The sequence below is a fragment of the Phyllostomus hastatus genome, unplaced genomic scaffold, assembly GCF_019186645.2.
Source record: "Phyllostomus hastatus isolate PE091 unplaced genomic scaffold, TTU_PhHast_1.1 phas_scaffold_555, whole genome shotgun sequence".
NCBI lineage: Eukaryota > Metazoa > Chordata > Mammalia > Chiroptera > Phyllostomidae > Phyllostomus > Phyllostomus hastatus.
In genome coordinates, this window is record NW_025334036.1 from 313,597 (window position 1) to 328,087 (window position 14,491).

The 14,491-nt window shown below is 48.1% G+C and overlaps 1 protein-coding gene across 2 annotated transcripts; it reads left to right on the plus strand.

Moving 5' to 3' along the window:
• The first annotated feature begins 1,300 nt into the window (after positions 1-1,300).
• On the plus strand, positions 1,301-14,359 carry IDH3A (isocitrate dehydrogenase (NAD(+)) 3 catalytic subunit alpha). 2 transcript variants are annotated; one of them, XM_045825087.1, is made up of 11 exons: positions 1,301-1,430; positions 3,345-3,407; positions 5,474-5,557; positions 7,074-7,188; positions 8,227-8,414; positions 8,899-9,032; positions 9,801-9,903; positions 10,005-10,069; positions 10,897-10,981; positions 11,409-11,561; positions 12,981-14,359. In XM_045825087.1, exons 1-11 carry the CDS (start codon positions 1,404-1,406, stop codon positions 13,062-13,064), a joined length of 1,101 nt encoding a protein of 366 aa, XP_045681043.1. In that variant the 5' UTR covers positions 1,301-1,403; the 3' UTR covers positions 13,065-14,359. The 2 variants fall into 2 exon arrangements, with proteins under 2 accessions (XP_045681043.1, XP_045681044.1); XM_045825088.1 differs by lacking the exons at positions 1,301-1,430; positions 3,345-3,407 and adding an exon at positions 5,193-5,326.
• The last annotated feature ends 132 nt before the right edge of the window (positions 14,360-14,491 follow it).

Consider the following 14,491-nt stretch of genomic DNA (forward strand, 5'->3'; position numbering starts at 1 on the left):
AATTGGATTAGAAAAAAAAACAACACTTCAATGTTCTTGTCCTGGGCAGCGGTCTTAAGCTATGCCCCAGGCGGTGGTCTTTAGCTGTGTCCTGGGCTGTGGCATCTCACCCTGGAGTACAATGGCTCAGATATCATCTTGAATTGCTTGGAGTCCTCTGGAGGAACAAAGGTGGAACTGCTTATGGTCTCCTGGAGTCAGGGCAGGTCACACTTTCAGTTCCTGGAACAAAGCTTTGCTTTGTTCATTGTGCATTTGTGCATTGATTACTAAGCTTATTAGCTATTACTTAAAATAAAATTTTCCAACTCTTAAGTCCCCTATCATTGCTAGTGCCCTGAATGAGGCTCTCTTGAACTAATACAACAATGCTGTGAGGAGTTCCCATGTTACGGATGAGAGGAAAAGTGACTTGCCCAGCACCACCCAACTACAAAGTAGCAAAGCAAGACTCAACCTCATTCTGATTCCAAGTCACGTGCTCCTGTGGCTCCCAGATGTTGGGTGTGGTCCCCAGAAAGACAGTGTATTTGTTCACGGGGATCGTGGATGGAGGGAAAGTGGCATTGATTATCTGCTCTGTGCCCATTTACTGGAAATTATTCCACAAACGCCTCTTAAGTCTATAGAGCTTGGTGTCATAATCATATTTCACAGATGAAGAAATCGTCTCAGAGAAGGTGACTTGCCCACGGTCACACAGCTGGTAATCGGTGGGTTTAAATCTGGGCCCTGACTAGCGCAGGGGGACACTTTGTTACCGCTTCTACAGGCGTTGAGAATACAGTGAACCACGGGACAAAAATCCTGCCCTTTTGGAATTTATCCCTGGGGAGGAGACAAACAGTAAACAAATAAATAGGTGAAATATTCGTGGTATGTCAGCGAGATAAGTGCTACAGAAAAATAAATCAGCGAAGGGGCATAGACACTAGGGAGGAGAGGGATTGCCATTTAAAATAGAATGGACAAGAAAGGCTTTATTTACGTTGGCCTTCAGGAAAATGCAAATCAAAGTCCCAGTGAGATACCACTTCACCCACTCTAAGAAGGATGGTTATAATAAAAAAGACAGATAGTAAGAAGTGACTAGTTACTGGAAGTCTCAGAGCCACAATCCTACCTAAACGGTGAGTCAATGAATGGAGGAGCTGGAGAAGCCTGGGAGAGCCAAACCGCGCAGCTTCCGGGTCCTGGCTGCTTACGTCACCACGAGATGAGCCCCGCGATTGGCCAGTGAAGGCGGTGCGTATTCTGGAAGGCGGAGGAGAGGCAAGAATTCCCTGGGTGGGCTCTGGGGCGGGGCTTCTAGGGGGCGGGGCCTCCCTGGAGCGTGAACGGGCGCGGGGCTTCGCGACTGCGCAGTAGAGTTGCTCTGTCGCCGCGGTGAAGAGAGAGACGCGATGGCGGGTCCCGCGTGGATGTCCAAGGTGAGTGCCGGGAGGGCGGCGGCAGCGTGGATCCGGCGGGCTTGATGCGGAGGTGACCCACGCGTGGCGTGTGAGCAGCCCGCATCCGGAGGGCCGCGCTGGACGGGGATGACAAGGACGAGGGGTCGCGCGGCCCTGCTCCCCGTGGTACCCCAGGCCGGAGCCCAGGCCCCGCGCGGATCTGGACGGTCCGAGATCCGACCCGCTTCGCGCTGACTGCTGGGCCTCCTCGGGTCCGTTTGGCCGGGCCGGGTTCCTTCGCGGGCCGCGCACTCTGGGCAGGCGAGGTTCCGTGGGTGACCCCAGGCTGCTTCCTGCCAGGTTCCCCCGCCTCTGCCCAGCTCTCGCCGGTCTGCCCCTGCGGCTCTGCCCCCTTGGAAGGACACGGACACCTTACACCTTAGAATTGCCATCTGAGCCCTCGTAGAGGAAAACCAGCAGCTCTTCCACCTTTACGGTGAGGATCTGCGGTCTGGAGTGCTTCCGCGATCCTGACAGCTGGGATGCGAGGGCTCGGCAGGGCTCGGTCTCTGCGGCTTCTTGGTTTCTGGGTGGCGCTCACTCGCGCCCTTAGAGGTCATCCTCAAGGTTACGCAGGAAGTCGGTGTCAGACCGAGAGGAACCCAGAGGACTGGGTGGATGTTCCTGGTTCTTAGTCCCGTTCTGCCTGCTCTGGGACCAAGGTCACACCACAGATTATAGGCACAGGAGGAGAAATCAGGCTCTCAGGTTTTCTGGTGCTGGTCAAGAAAAGTCCCCTAGAAATCTACCATAAAAATCTTAATTCTTTTGCCTGTAGATTTTGACACTCTTTCCTTTTTTTTTTTAAGTTTAAAGTGAGGTCTACATGCTCTGTTATTTGGTGGAGAAAGGTCTACATTGGAATGTAGGAGTCTTAGGTTTAAATCCTGATGGTGCAACTAAGTGGCTGTGTGACCCTGAACAAGTTACTTTACATCTCTGAGCCTTAATATGTCCATGTGTAAAATAGCCATACTTGCTTCACGGCATTGTTTGGGGCTTAAATAAAAGAAATGTGAAGTCACCTGGTTCCTGCAGAAGGAACACATGCCTGAAGCTTTCCTAAGGGATTATCAGAGGATTTATTTTGCAGTCATCACACAGACCAAGTTTCTCGGACATCACTAACGGTTTTATTCCGTAACTGGGTTCTGCTTGGTACCTCTTCGGACCTGGATTTGTGTGTGACGGTGACTGTGATGTCACATTTGCTCCTGAAGGGGAAGCAGCTTCTGTGACTCTGTCTCAACAGAAGTCATTCCCTTAATCACTGAGCTTACACTCTTAGCACCTCATTCAACTGTGGTAGGTACTGAGAGGAGGGACTAAGCACCACTGTTGATAATCAAAGCACTAGTCAGTTTGTTTTGCCTTCAGTTTGCCAGTCAGTTTGTGTGGCCTACAAGAAAAAAAACACACATGAGAGCCTGTTGGGGTGTGGAATCAGAAGACGAGGGAGGTTCTCCTCTGGCATGGACTTCCTGTGGGAACTTTGACAGTCCACTGACCTCTGTGGAGCCACTTTCTCCCCTTTAGAGATTGGAGCAGGAGGTACCTCCAAGGTATCTTATGAGGAAAATCCATTGTTTGACTTGAGAAAGTATAGTTTCTTTCTACCTTCAAGGTCTTTTGACAAGTACATTCATAAAATTGCCTTTGGAGTAGTATATAGTACTTAAGTTCTCAAAGCAAAAGGTAATCTGAATGCTGTATCTAGATTTTCAGATCTGAGGTAGCTTGCCGCATTGAATATATGAGAAAGTATTACTTGGAAGTTCCTGAATATCTCTGCAAACTTGCAGCATTCGCAGCTGTTAGAAATGACTTCATCTCTGCCCTTAATGCATGTGGTTTAATTCTGTGCATGACATTTCTTTGTTGATATTAATATAGGTCTCTCGGCTGCTGGGGGCATTTCACAACCCAAAACAGGTGACCAGAGGTTTTGCTGGTGGTGTGAGTATAATTACATCTTTTATTTTTTCCTTTTAGAAGTTTCTCAAGAAAGATGCTCTAACACATTATATGTAGCCCTTTATCTGCATTTATTTAAAATTAGGGAAAACTGGCCATACTTACACTGTATATTTAAATTGGCTAACATGAAGAAATCTATTAGGTAACATTTAAAAAGAATTATATTACAGCTCGCTATGTAAGCCTGTAATATTAATATCTGGAAAGAGCCTTGTTAAAAATAGATAGAAATTTCCCTTGAGCCTGTTACTTTGTTTCACAGTCTCATTTTGGTAAGACAGTTTCTTTCTGCAAAACGAGTACACGTTGAGAAAAAATCATTGAGAAGCTTCAAAACCTGCTTTGCATTTTTATTTTGTGAGCATCCCTAAAAACGGTAGATTGGCTGCCAAATAGGAGCATCTCCAACATCTATAAATCCTGCAGGCTGATGCTTTCCTTCCGTGGCCTTTATAGGCGTCACGTCCGTGTCTGTCTCTCATGAAATCCGCTGCTTTTGGAACTCCCGGCATTAGAGTTCTGTGCTTTAAAAGCTGATACCACATTTTTGGAGCGTTCTAAGACTGTGGGTCAGTGACTCCTGTATGCTTTTATTTTAGCCTTGCAGAATCTGGTTTGGATTTCATGATTCCTATGCTCCCGTATCACATATTATTTATTCTATGTGGCGTCTATGAGGCTAAAGCATATATTTTTTTCATTTACTTTCTCTATTGTAGAATAAAGTGGGGTGTTTTTTTTTGGTGGCCTGATAACATTTGTTGCAACATGTTGGGAGAACAGGAAGAAGCAGCCAGAGGTTCTGGGCTCTGCTCCTGCAAAGATGCAGAGCACGGCTGCACTTGGAGCTGGAGGACAGTGAAGTGGGCATTTGAAATGCGTTTTGCAAAGCTAATGAAATGATCATTGCGCTCTGCTATGACTTAGTGTTCAAGCTATCTGTTTTTTTAAAAATATTAGCCTGGTGGGGAGGGGAGTATATTTGAAAGAAATATGAAGAGACACTAATTTTTGAAAGGATTTCTTCAGTTGTACAGAAAAATTGAATAGGTCCACCTGCTCAGGGAGTATCACTGGAAGGCAAAAGACCAAGGAAACTTGAACCAGGGATTTAAAAAAAGTAGCGCAGGCAGCTGGAACTGGAAAAGGCCAGGGACCTTATCTGGGCCAGACCTCCAGGTACAGGAAGGTCCGCAACACTGATGTATGGTTTCTAAGTGGAGAGAGAGGGTCTGAATATTATCTTAACTAATTTAAATCCTCTCATCATTTCCCTTCACACATTTTTATTTCTACGTTTGAAATGCTGGCTTCATTTGGTTTGGAGCCTTTGAAAGAAATCGTTGAGGCTACTTTATAAATACACTTGTCGCTCTGAGTGTAACTCAGACTTTGCAGGTACGATTACATGAGCTATTCTCATTGCTTACGAGTCAACTTTGCTGAGTTTATTTCGATTACATTTGTCATTCAGGAGCCAGTTTTATAGAGGAACTCAGAAAAACAGAGACCCTCCCTTACTGTGAAGCCTCGTCTTCTCTGAGACCTGCGTCTGGAAGTCGGTCGTAAAGTGTTTGATGAGACTGACCGGGTTTGTGTGGGTCCACTCGGCTGTCCAGGACCCCAGTGGAGGGGGAGCACTTGCCTTCATGGAAGCCCTCTCAGTTTTAGCGAGAACCCTGTGGAAAGCTTTTGCTCTCTCTGCTTTTACAGACTTGAATTAATGGGTCCCTTTGTAGCCTGCCTGAAAAGAAATAACAAAGGGGAGGAGTCTGGTAGTTTATTTTTGTTTTATCTAAAGACCGCCACTTGAATTGTTTTTGTAACTCTGAGCTCAGCTACAGAGTAGTATCCTGGAGTCTCTTGAATCTTGCCTTTTTGATGAGCCCCGGGGGCAGGTAGGTCTGTTTTCTTAATGGCATTTGGGTCTTTTTGAGATGCACCCCCCCAACACACATAAAGTGGATTTCTTTATCAATGATACTCTTTTTTAAACCTTCAAAAAGAAATTCTTACTGTCGTCTTTGATGATTTCTTATATTCAGGTTCAGACGGTAACTTTAATTCCAGGAGATGGTATTGGCCCTGAGATTTCAGCCTCGGTTATGAAGATTTTTGATGCTGCCAAAGTAAGTGGACTTTAAACATACCTTAAATAGCAATTTGTAGAAGAGCTTCTTAGCCCGTGGCAGTCCGTGACCTCTTAGGGTGAGTCATTTGCATTTGCATGGAGTTGGTATGGTCTGTTAATCTTCACGGCTGTAACTGGAGCATTGGTGTTGGCCACTGTCACTGTGTGGGTGTTGTAAGCCGCCACATCGGCACCAGTTCTGTGCAGTGAAGAAGGCAGAACCGAGGTCTCTGTGGATCTCAGTCCTGCCTCGGCTTAGGTCCCCCAGCCTGGCCCAGTCACCTGTTTACCGCCTTCTGTCTTCCTGCCCAAGAGGACAGAATTGCTGTTTCAAAACACCACATGGCAGATTTTGAAAGGTTAGGAAAAATTCTGATGTGGTATTATCATCAAGTGTGAGGTATTATCCTAACAGCCCAGCCTCCGTTTTGTTTTGGGAAGTTAGAAAATTTGGGCCTTTTCCCACATGATGCTTTATTGTTGCTCTTTATAGCTGCAGATGATAAACGTGTAAGATTAAATTAGTGGTGGTTATGGTACCAACAGGTGTAAGTTGAGGAATGCAGTTTATTTAAAACACGCACACATTGTTTTTTACGTGAGCTCGTAAACAGAACTCCTGCAGAGGAAGTGATGCTGGTGCGGGAGCACCTCGGTGCACCGGAAAAACAGGCTCGCTCCCTGCGCTGTCCACGAGGCGAGCACCTTGCTCTGCCCCGACTCCGGCACACTCGGGGTGGCGACAGCCAGATGCGAGTGTCTGAGCTGAAGGATGTGGGTGGGAAGAAAGGACGGTGCTGTGGTTTACGCCTTCAAACTGCTGCCTTTGTAGGTTGTGCAATATGGCTTTCTTTTTAACAGCGTATTGAGAGACAATTCACATGCTGTACAGTTCACCACTTAAAGTATACAATTTAAAGGTTTTTAGTACGTTCGTCAGTTATGCAATCCTCACCACGATCTAATTTTAGAGTATCTTCATCACCCAGAAAGAAACCCCATATCCATCAGCAGCCACCCCCCGCTCGCCATCCCTCTCACCCTGCCCCCACCTCACCAGCCCGTGCAACCACTAACCTACATCGTCTCCACAGATGTGCTCGGTCCGTTTCATGTGACTGGAAGCTTATGATATACAGTCTTTCGTGACTGGCTTACTTCACTTAGCATAGTGTCTTCCCAGTTCATCCACGTTCATCAGTTTTGTGTAACATCTCTGTGAACTGTCACTTCTCTGCTGATGACCATGTTCTAATTATAGCCACGCTAAGCGCTGTGGAAAACCGGAGTGGGCAGGTGGCAGCCAGGGGCCTGACTGGACGGGGTGGACAGTCCCTCAGGGCAGGCTGGAGAACGACATCTGTCCTTGCACGCCAGGGACTTTCTGGACCTTTATGATAGAGTGTGTTTTCACCGCTCACACCAAAGGTGAAGAAGTGTGTTGGTGATGATGGTGCGGGACTGTCACTCACGTCGTCTTTCCCCCTCACCGTGCTCTGCGGTGTGGCGTCCAGGCGCCCATTCAGTGGGAGGAGCGGAACGTCACTGCCATCCAAGGGCCGGGAGGAAAGTGGATGATCCCTCCGGAAGCCAAGGAGTCCATGGACAAGAACAAGATGGGCCTGAAAGGTAGCTCTGAAGGGGGCGCGGTGCTGATTCCTGCTCCCAGCCTTGTGTTTTTCAAAGTTGATGCATTTAAGCCAAATACAGCTAGCCTCCAGTGAAGCCACTCACTCACAGTAAGATCCTGTGTTTTTCATTTTGGGACATATTTTCCACAGCGAAAACACAGAGTATTACTGGCTAATGTCGAATGTACTTTAGTTAGGTCGTGATTCAAAATCCTAGCACGGGGAGGCTTTAGATCCAGACAGATCAAATTTGAATCTCATCTCAGCCACATACTGCCCGGGAGGCCTGCGCAAATTTCTTACTCTTGGTTTTCAAAGAGAATTTTGGTTTTTTCCTCTACTTTTAAGTGACAGTGACCAAGTTGATACTTCATAGGATGGTGGTGAGGGTTAGATCATGTCACGCTTGGTCCTCAACCAGGAGGTGCTCAGTGAACGTTCCAGAAATCTCCGTTGAGGAGATTTCCTTCTGTCAGTTAAATCTGAGGGATGGGTACAGTCTGAGGCAGAACACAGGTACAAGGAAGTTCAGAGATGGGGTCAGTGGGCACTGAGTGATTACCGAGGGTGACCAGCCAGGATGGACTCACCCACGATGAAGAGAACATTCAACTCACGAACAGAGCACCTGCCTGTCCTTTCAAGCAACTTGCTCTTTTGTGAAAGTGTCCCTTACTGCCCTGGCTGGCATAGCTCAGTGGATTGAGCTCGGGCTGTGAACCAAAGCATCGCAGATTCGATTCCCAGTCAGGGCACGTGCCTGGGTTGCAGGCCACGGGCCCCAGTAACCGTACATCGATGTTTCTCTCTCTCTCTCTCTCTCCCTCCCTTCCCTCTCTAAAAATAAATAAATAAAATCTTAAAAAAAAAAGTGTCCCTTAGTTCACGAACCATGCATGTTAAAGGAGGGGTCCTAAATACAATTCTGATGGAAAGTTAAAACCAAAAAAAAAGCAGTTTCAAACAAACCTATGTACTTGTGTTTCATAAAGAAGAGAAGATCCTATTGTCATCTGGGTGTTGTTCTTTCTCACAGGCCCTTTGAAGACCCCAATAGCTGCTGGTCACCCATCCATGAACCTATTACTGCGTAAAACCTTCGACCTCTATGCAAATGTCCGACCCTGTGTCTCCATCGAAGGCTATAAAACCCCTTACACCGATGTAAATATCGTCACCATTCGAGAGAACACAGAAGGAGAGTACAGTGGAATCGAGCATGTGGTAGGTTCACTTCAGATACTTGTTGTTCTCAGCTGGGTTGCTTCCCGTGCACTCGGGCAGTTGTTCAGATTCCCAGTGAAAACAGCTCCCGAGACAGGCCGCTGTGGCCTGAGGTGTGGGCGCTTGTCTCGGCCCTGGGTCTCTGGGCCACGTGCTCACGTGGGCGCTCAGGCAATGGCACAGGCCTGGGAACACGCCCCCTGCGTGAACTTTGAATCCTGACTTTGCAGGGGTCCTCTTGGGCAGGTGACCATCTCTGAACCTCAGTTTTCCTCATCCGTGCAATGAGGCTTCCAGAGCCTACCTCATAGGGCTGGATCAACATTCACCCCACTGATGCATTGTATGCGTGATGCTAGCCATGACTGCTGGCACCATGTGCGCATGCCACTGACGATACAGTTCATACAGCCATCTAGTGCCAGGATGTTGCCAGCCCCTTTCCAGCAAGGCAGGACTTCCTGTCTTGACTTCCTTCTTTCAGATCGTGGATGGCGTTGTGCAGAGTATCAAGCTCATCACCGAGGAGGCCAGCAGGCGCATCGCAGAGTTCGCCTTTGAGTATGCACGGAACAATCACCGGAGCAACGTGACCGCCGTGCACAAAGCCAACATCATGTGAGTCCCTGTAGACCCAGCACCCTGTCATGCTTTGTGGGGGAGCACCAGGGTTTACTTTCTTCTGTCCAGCTTGTGCACTGACTCCTGATGTCTCCAAAAAATACCCTGTTGAACGGTGGGAGGGTCAGATACTTCTCTTGTCACAGTCTCCTACTTTTAATGTGCCTCCGGGGGTGAGTGAGTGGAGAAGATTTGCGGCAGGGGCTGGTCAGGAATTCAGGTCCTGGAGTTTAAGGAGGGACTGAGGAATAAAAGAGAAGGAAGCTGTAGAGTCTGGAACCCCCGTAGAAATGGCACAGTGGGAGTGTTTGTGAGACGGTCACATGCTCAGGGGCATTGCAGCAGTCCACACTCGCAATGCTCACCCTCGCAGTGCACGATTCTAGCCCGTCAAGTTCTCCTCGGCCCCAGCGGATAAAGGCCATCGTGAACATGGAAAGAAACAGGTTTCCTGACCTAAGACAGTGTTGAGCATGTAAAAGAGTCAAACCATTCAAATAATTCTGTTAATCTTTTAAAGTGATTTTAGCATTTTCTTATAAATACATACGTATTTTAATTCTTATTGGGTAACACCACTTCCTAAAATATAATTTTACTGTAACTGAAATCACACATCTTGGCTTTCGAAATTGACTATTTCTCTGATTTGATGCTTTTCTTTCTGCAAGTTTTTGCTTTCAACAATTTAATGCTTCAGTGTTACATTGCTACAATGTTACAGTGAAAACATTGCTTTCAATGTTTTTATTTGATTAAATACAGGCGAATGTCAGATGGGCTTTTTCTGCAGAAATGCAGGGAAGTTGCAGAGAACTGTAAAGACATTAAATTTAACGAGATGTACCTCGACACAGTATGTTTGAATGTAAGTATGCATTCCTGCTGGCCTACTCCTTTCTGCGGCGTGCAGTGTGTCTGTCTGCTGCACAGGTTTGATTGCTGAATGCACACATGTGTTTCTTGTAGATGGTCCAAGACCCATCCCAGTTCGATGTTCTTGTTATGCCAAATTTGTATGGAGACATCCTGAGGTAAGTCTGGTTGCACCCTTGTAGCCTGTAGTGTTTTTTTTTATAAAGGTCCCAAAATGAATCCTGTTTGCTGTAGGACGTGAGCTGAGCTGCAACAGTTTGGGGGCAGTCTTGTGATTACACATGGGTGGGCTGCTCCCCATTTCTGCGCCATCTCGGCTCCTGGCCATTGCTCCCTGATCGCGGGTTCTGCTGCACAGTCTTCCTGTGTTTTATTGGTTGGCTGGTTGATTGATTGACCTCGATGTTTTCTATATCACTGAGGAGGTGGGTAGTCATTTTTGTAACTTTTGACATAATTTCAGACTTACAGAAAAGTAGCAAGAATGGCACACAGAATTCCTGTGTACTCAGAACCTATATTCCCCAGATGTCAACATTTTACTTTTACTGTATTTCTCCCTCTTTTTACACACTCACACTCGTGGTGTTGGCCAAGTGGTGATTTTCTGAGTCCGTCATTCCTTCTTACATTCCTTACTTGGGTGTTCTGTGGGATGAACTTTTCTTTGTTCCATGTGTACAAATTGACATATCTGTGTCAATCAGTTAGGACTCATTTTTCTTGTTCAGCATTACCATCACCATCGTGCACGTGGAGACGTCTGGGCCTGGCCAGGCGAGTCCCTCTGAGCTGTTGCTTGCCGCCTGGCACGGTCACACGCTCCAGGATCATCCCGATGTTCCTACCCTAGTCCTGAGATGGCCATTTCTCCAAGGAACCCTGGTTCCTTTCAGTGGAGAACGATATTTAAAAGTGGAAGTCTGGGTGCTGGGTGAGACATTTTAGTTTTCAAACCCACACTCCTGACGTTCTTTGCCCCCAGCGACCTGTGTGCGGGATTGATTGGAGGTCTCGGCGTGACACCAAGTGGCAACATTGGCGCCAACGGGGTCGCGATCTTCGAGTCGGTAAGGACCCTGCTGACACGCAAAGCAGGAATGGGGCCAGAATGGCATGAGAACCCAGGAGGGGTGATCTGCACAAATGTGTTCAAACTTTTGTGTTTTTCCAGTTGTCAAAAGAAGATCATGTTTTTTTTAATACAGTGAGTTTTTTTTTTTTAATATAAGTGTGGTTCATTCATTCCCCTGTTGTATCCTTAATATTTAAACTTCCTCAGTTGAAGTATTTCACTGGAAGTTGACAGGGAAAGGTAGTCCATAATTTTGCAGTTTCTTGAAACAATCACTTTTGCCCTTCATTCTTCTGCAACTTTGTTGCTAGACCCGTGTCTGATGAGCTGGGCGCAGCGGCTGCTGAGCGACTGCGTCCGCGGGTCAGGAGAGAGGGCCAAGAGCCCCGCGCCCCTGACTGCGCCGCGTTTCCCCGAGGCAGGTTCACGGGACGGCCCCGGACATCGCCGGCAAGGACATGGCCAACCCCACGGCCCTGCTGCTCAGCGCGGTGATGATGCTTCGCCACATGGGGCTGTTCGAGCACGCTGCGAAGATCGAGGCGGCCTGCTTCGCCACCATTAAGGACGGGAAGGTACCGTAGCGGTGCTGTGCTCCCGCGTGTCTCCTGTGGTTTCTCCCGGGAGGGAGCTGCCTGGTGCCACACAGGCTTTCTCCGCGTGGGACCCAAGTGAACCCGGGGGCGGTGCACATGTGTGTGCGCATGTTTCCTGAAGGGAGGCTCCACGTGTTTCACCGGAGAGGGCTGAGAAGCAGGGAGTGAGCCGTGGGGAGAGCAGAGGTTTCACAGTCAGAGCCGGTCGGGACCCAGGTGACGCATGGCTGGCAATGTGATCGTGGCCAAGGCCCTCACCTTTGTCTATGCGGCTTTTTTCTCCTCCCAACAAGTCTATTGTGTACCTTTCAAGGTGTGAAGCATAAAGAAACTGAGGAATAGGATGAGGTCCTGGCCTCCAGGAGCTCCGGAGCCAGCAGCAGACACAGACGCAGTGGTGTCTGTGACGACACCGTGGTGTTACTTGTACCGCGTGCATCAGAAATATATAAAGTCTTAGCAATGGCTGATGTTAACCCAGTCCTTACGCCCTCTGGTCTTTGTATATGTCGTCTCAGCCAATCTTCTTCATTACTCTGTAAGGAAGTCCTATAATGAATTCCGTTTTACAGATGAGAAAACTGAGGCACAGAGAGATTAGGTAATTTGTCAGAGGCCTCACAGCTTCATGTGGTAGAGCTGGGGTTCTCACCCAGTCTGGCTCTTGCCCAACAAACTCCGTTTCTGTAAGCATCTGTGGCCCCAGCGGGGTGCGGCGGAGCCCTCTGACCCAGGGAGCACGGAGGTGGCGGTGGCTACTTACTTCTTACAGGAAACCCCAGCTGTTTTCAACAGCCCAGCAGTCCTATTGAAGGGCATATGATTTCATTTGTTGTTTTTTTCTGACGCTGTATTTGTGAATTTAACCTGTTCACAAATAGCCTAGCAGAGGGGTACCAATTACACAGCAGGCCCTTTTAATTAAGCAGGATACGGTGACACCAGGTCAGTACATGGAGGTCTGTCTGAGAGTGCCGAGAGGAGAAGCTGGAGGGAAACAAGTCCCTCCAGGAGGGAAAGAGTGGCTGTGTGGGAGGATTTCTTGTCTGTAGACGGAGGTGCAGTAGTCAGCGATTTAGATTACCTTAGTGTTTGTTTCCCAGCCTCTAAAAGCAGATCAAAAGATGTCTTAGGTTTTTTCAACTTTAGAAATTCCCCATGGGATTTATGATTCCCTTGCTTAGATGTCACATGTCCCTAGTCAGACACTTCCTTGGGACTCGGCCGTCCTCCTGGGGTCGGCAGGTGTGGTGAGTGGGGCTGGCTTTAAAGTGAACTGAGTGAGACGGCAGCGGGGAGCCTGCTCAGCTGGTGTCTCACCACACGCTTTAAACAGAAATATCCTTGCTTTGGTGTACTATGAGACACACTTTTACTTTTGCTTTTTCCTCTTCTCAGAGCTTAACCAAAGATTTGGGAGGCAATGCAAAATGCTCGGACTTCACACAAGAAATCTGTCACCGAGTGAAAGACTTAGATTAAGACTTTACAGATGGCACCCGCCCCCCTCCCCGCCGCCCAGGCCACGTGGAGCTGAGCGAGAACACGTTCCACTCCGAGCGCACCGGGTCTCCTGGCTTCCGACAGAGCACCTCTGGGCCTGGCCTTTCACCCAAGTCCGCAAAGGGCGCAGGTGACGTCCCCTGGGTGTGCTTTCCAAGGACTTTTCCAAGTGCTTGTTTTATTTATTGATGTCTATTTGGTATACATTTTTTGTAAGCTCTTAAGTGGACTGTATCATTTACCATTGTTAACCATTTTACTTCAGTTGAAACCGTTTTCCTCAGCTGTAAATATGATACGCCATTAATAAGAGAAAACATCTAACTTTCTAAAGAAAAAGTTGTCATTAGTTTATGAAAAACATAATAGAAATAAAACAGAATACTGACATAATAGCACAACATGACATTCTTATCAAATGAACGGGCACCAGAGAAATTTCCTAGGAAAGTTCACATCACAAACTGTGACTACGGTGTATTTCTTTATGATACGGAAAACTAACACAGATCTGTCCTTTATATGAATTACTGACTATGAATAAAGACTTCAAATCCAAGAAATACGAGAGGTAACTTTTGTTACTAAGATATAGTGATACGGTGGCTACAAAGACACAGCTACATTGAATTATTTTGTTACCTTGAGCCTTTCATGAAGTGAAGGGCCGAACTTCCTTCTCACTGGACACACACTAAGCATCATGGGTAACAGCCTCGGAGGCCCCACCTGACAGTCGGGCGTGGCAGCTGACCTGTGTGCGGTCACCCTTCCGCAGCACGTGTCCCCCTCCAGCCGGTCCTGCTGAGAGGCTGACCACACTATTTGTGTTTCAGAGGCTGCCCTCCCTGCCCCGGAGCACCCCCAGGGAGAGGCCAGGTTGCAGACAGCAGACACCTGAGCCGGGTCACAGCCCAGCAGCAGGGCCCTGGGCTCAGCCTCGGCCCTCAGGCGCCGCTCCCCCAGCATGGTTCTTCTGCACCCTCAGGCGCCGAGTCACTGTTTTCACGAAGAGGCACCCTTTGGCCCCAAACCAAAGGCAACCCACCTTGTCCCTTGCTCCTCGTGTAACGACACAAACCTGAGGCTTTGCATAATGGGCCCGGGTCACAGGATACCTTAAGGACAGGTATCCCTGCCTGGCTGCTTTTTAAGGCTTGTAACCAGACTTACAATCTCACGTGTGTTTCACTGTTTCAGCTGTTGCTTCCTCTGTTTTGTTGAAATTTGTGAATTATTCTTGTGTTCACACTAATAAAGAATTCCAGAGCTGACTGAGATGTGTGCTCTCGGGGTCCGGGGCTCAGCCCCGCGCTAGGCGCCTCTGCTTCCCCGGGGGCCCACGGTCCCTCCCGTGCCTGTGGTGCACAGCCCTGCAGGTAAACGCCCGCCACTGGCGGCGCTGG

What these genes read in the sequence shown, in the direction of transcription:
- IDH3A (XM_045825087.1), top strand. Translation starts at nt 1,404, where the DNA reads ATGGCGGGTCCCGCGTGGATGTCCAAG. An exon ending in GTGCACAAAGCCAACATCAT is followed by an intron (nt 9,033 to 9,800) that starts GTGAGTCCCTGT and finishes GATTAAATACAG; the next exon opens with GCGAATGTCAGATGGGCTTT. An exon ending in GGGTCGCGATCTTCGAGTCG is followed by an intron (nt 10,982 to 11,408) that starts GTAAGGACCCTG and finishes TCCCCGAGGCAG; the next exon opens with GTTCACGGGACGGCCCCGGA.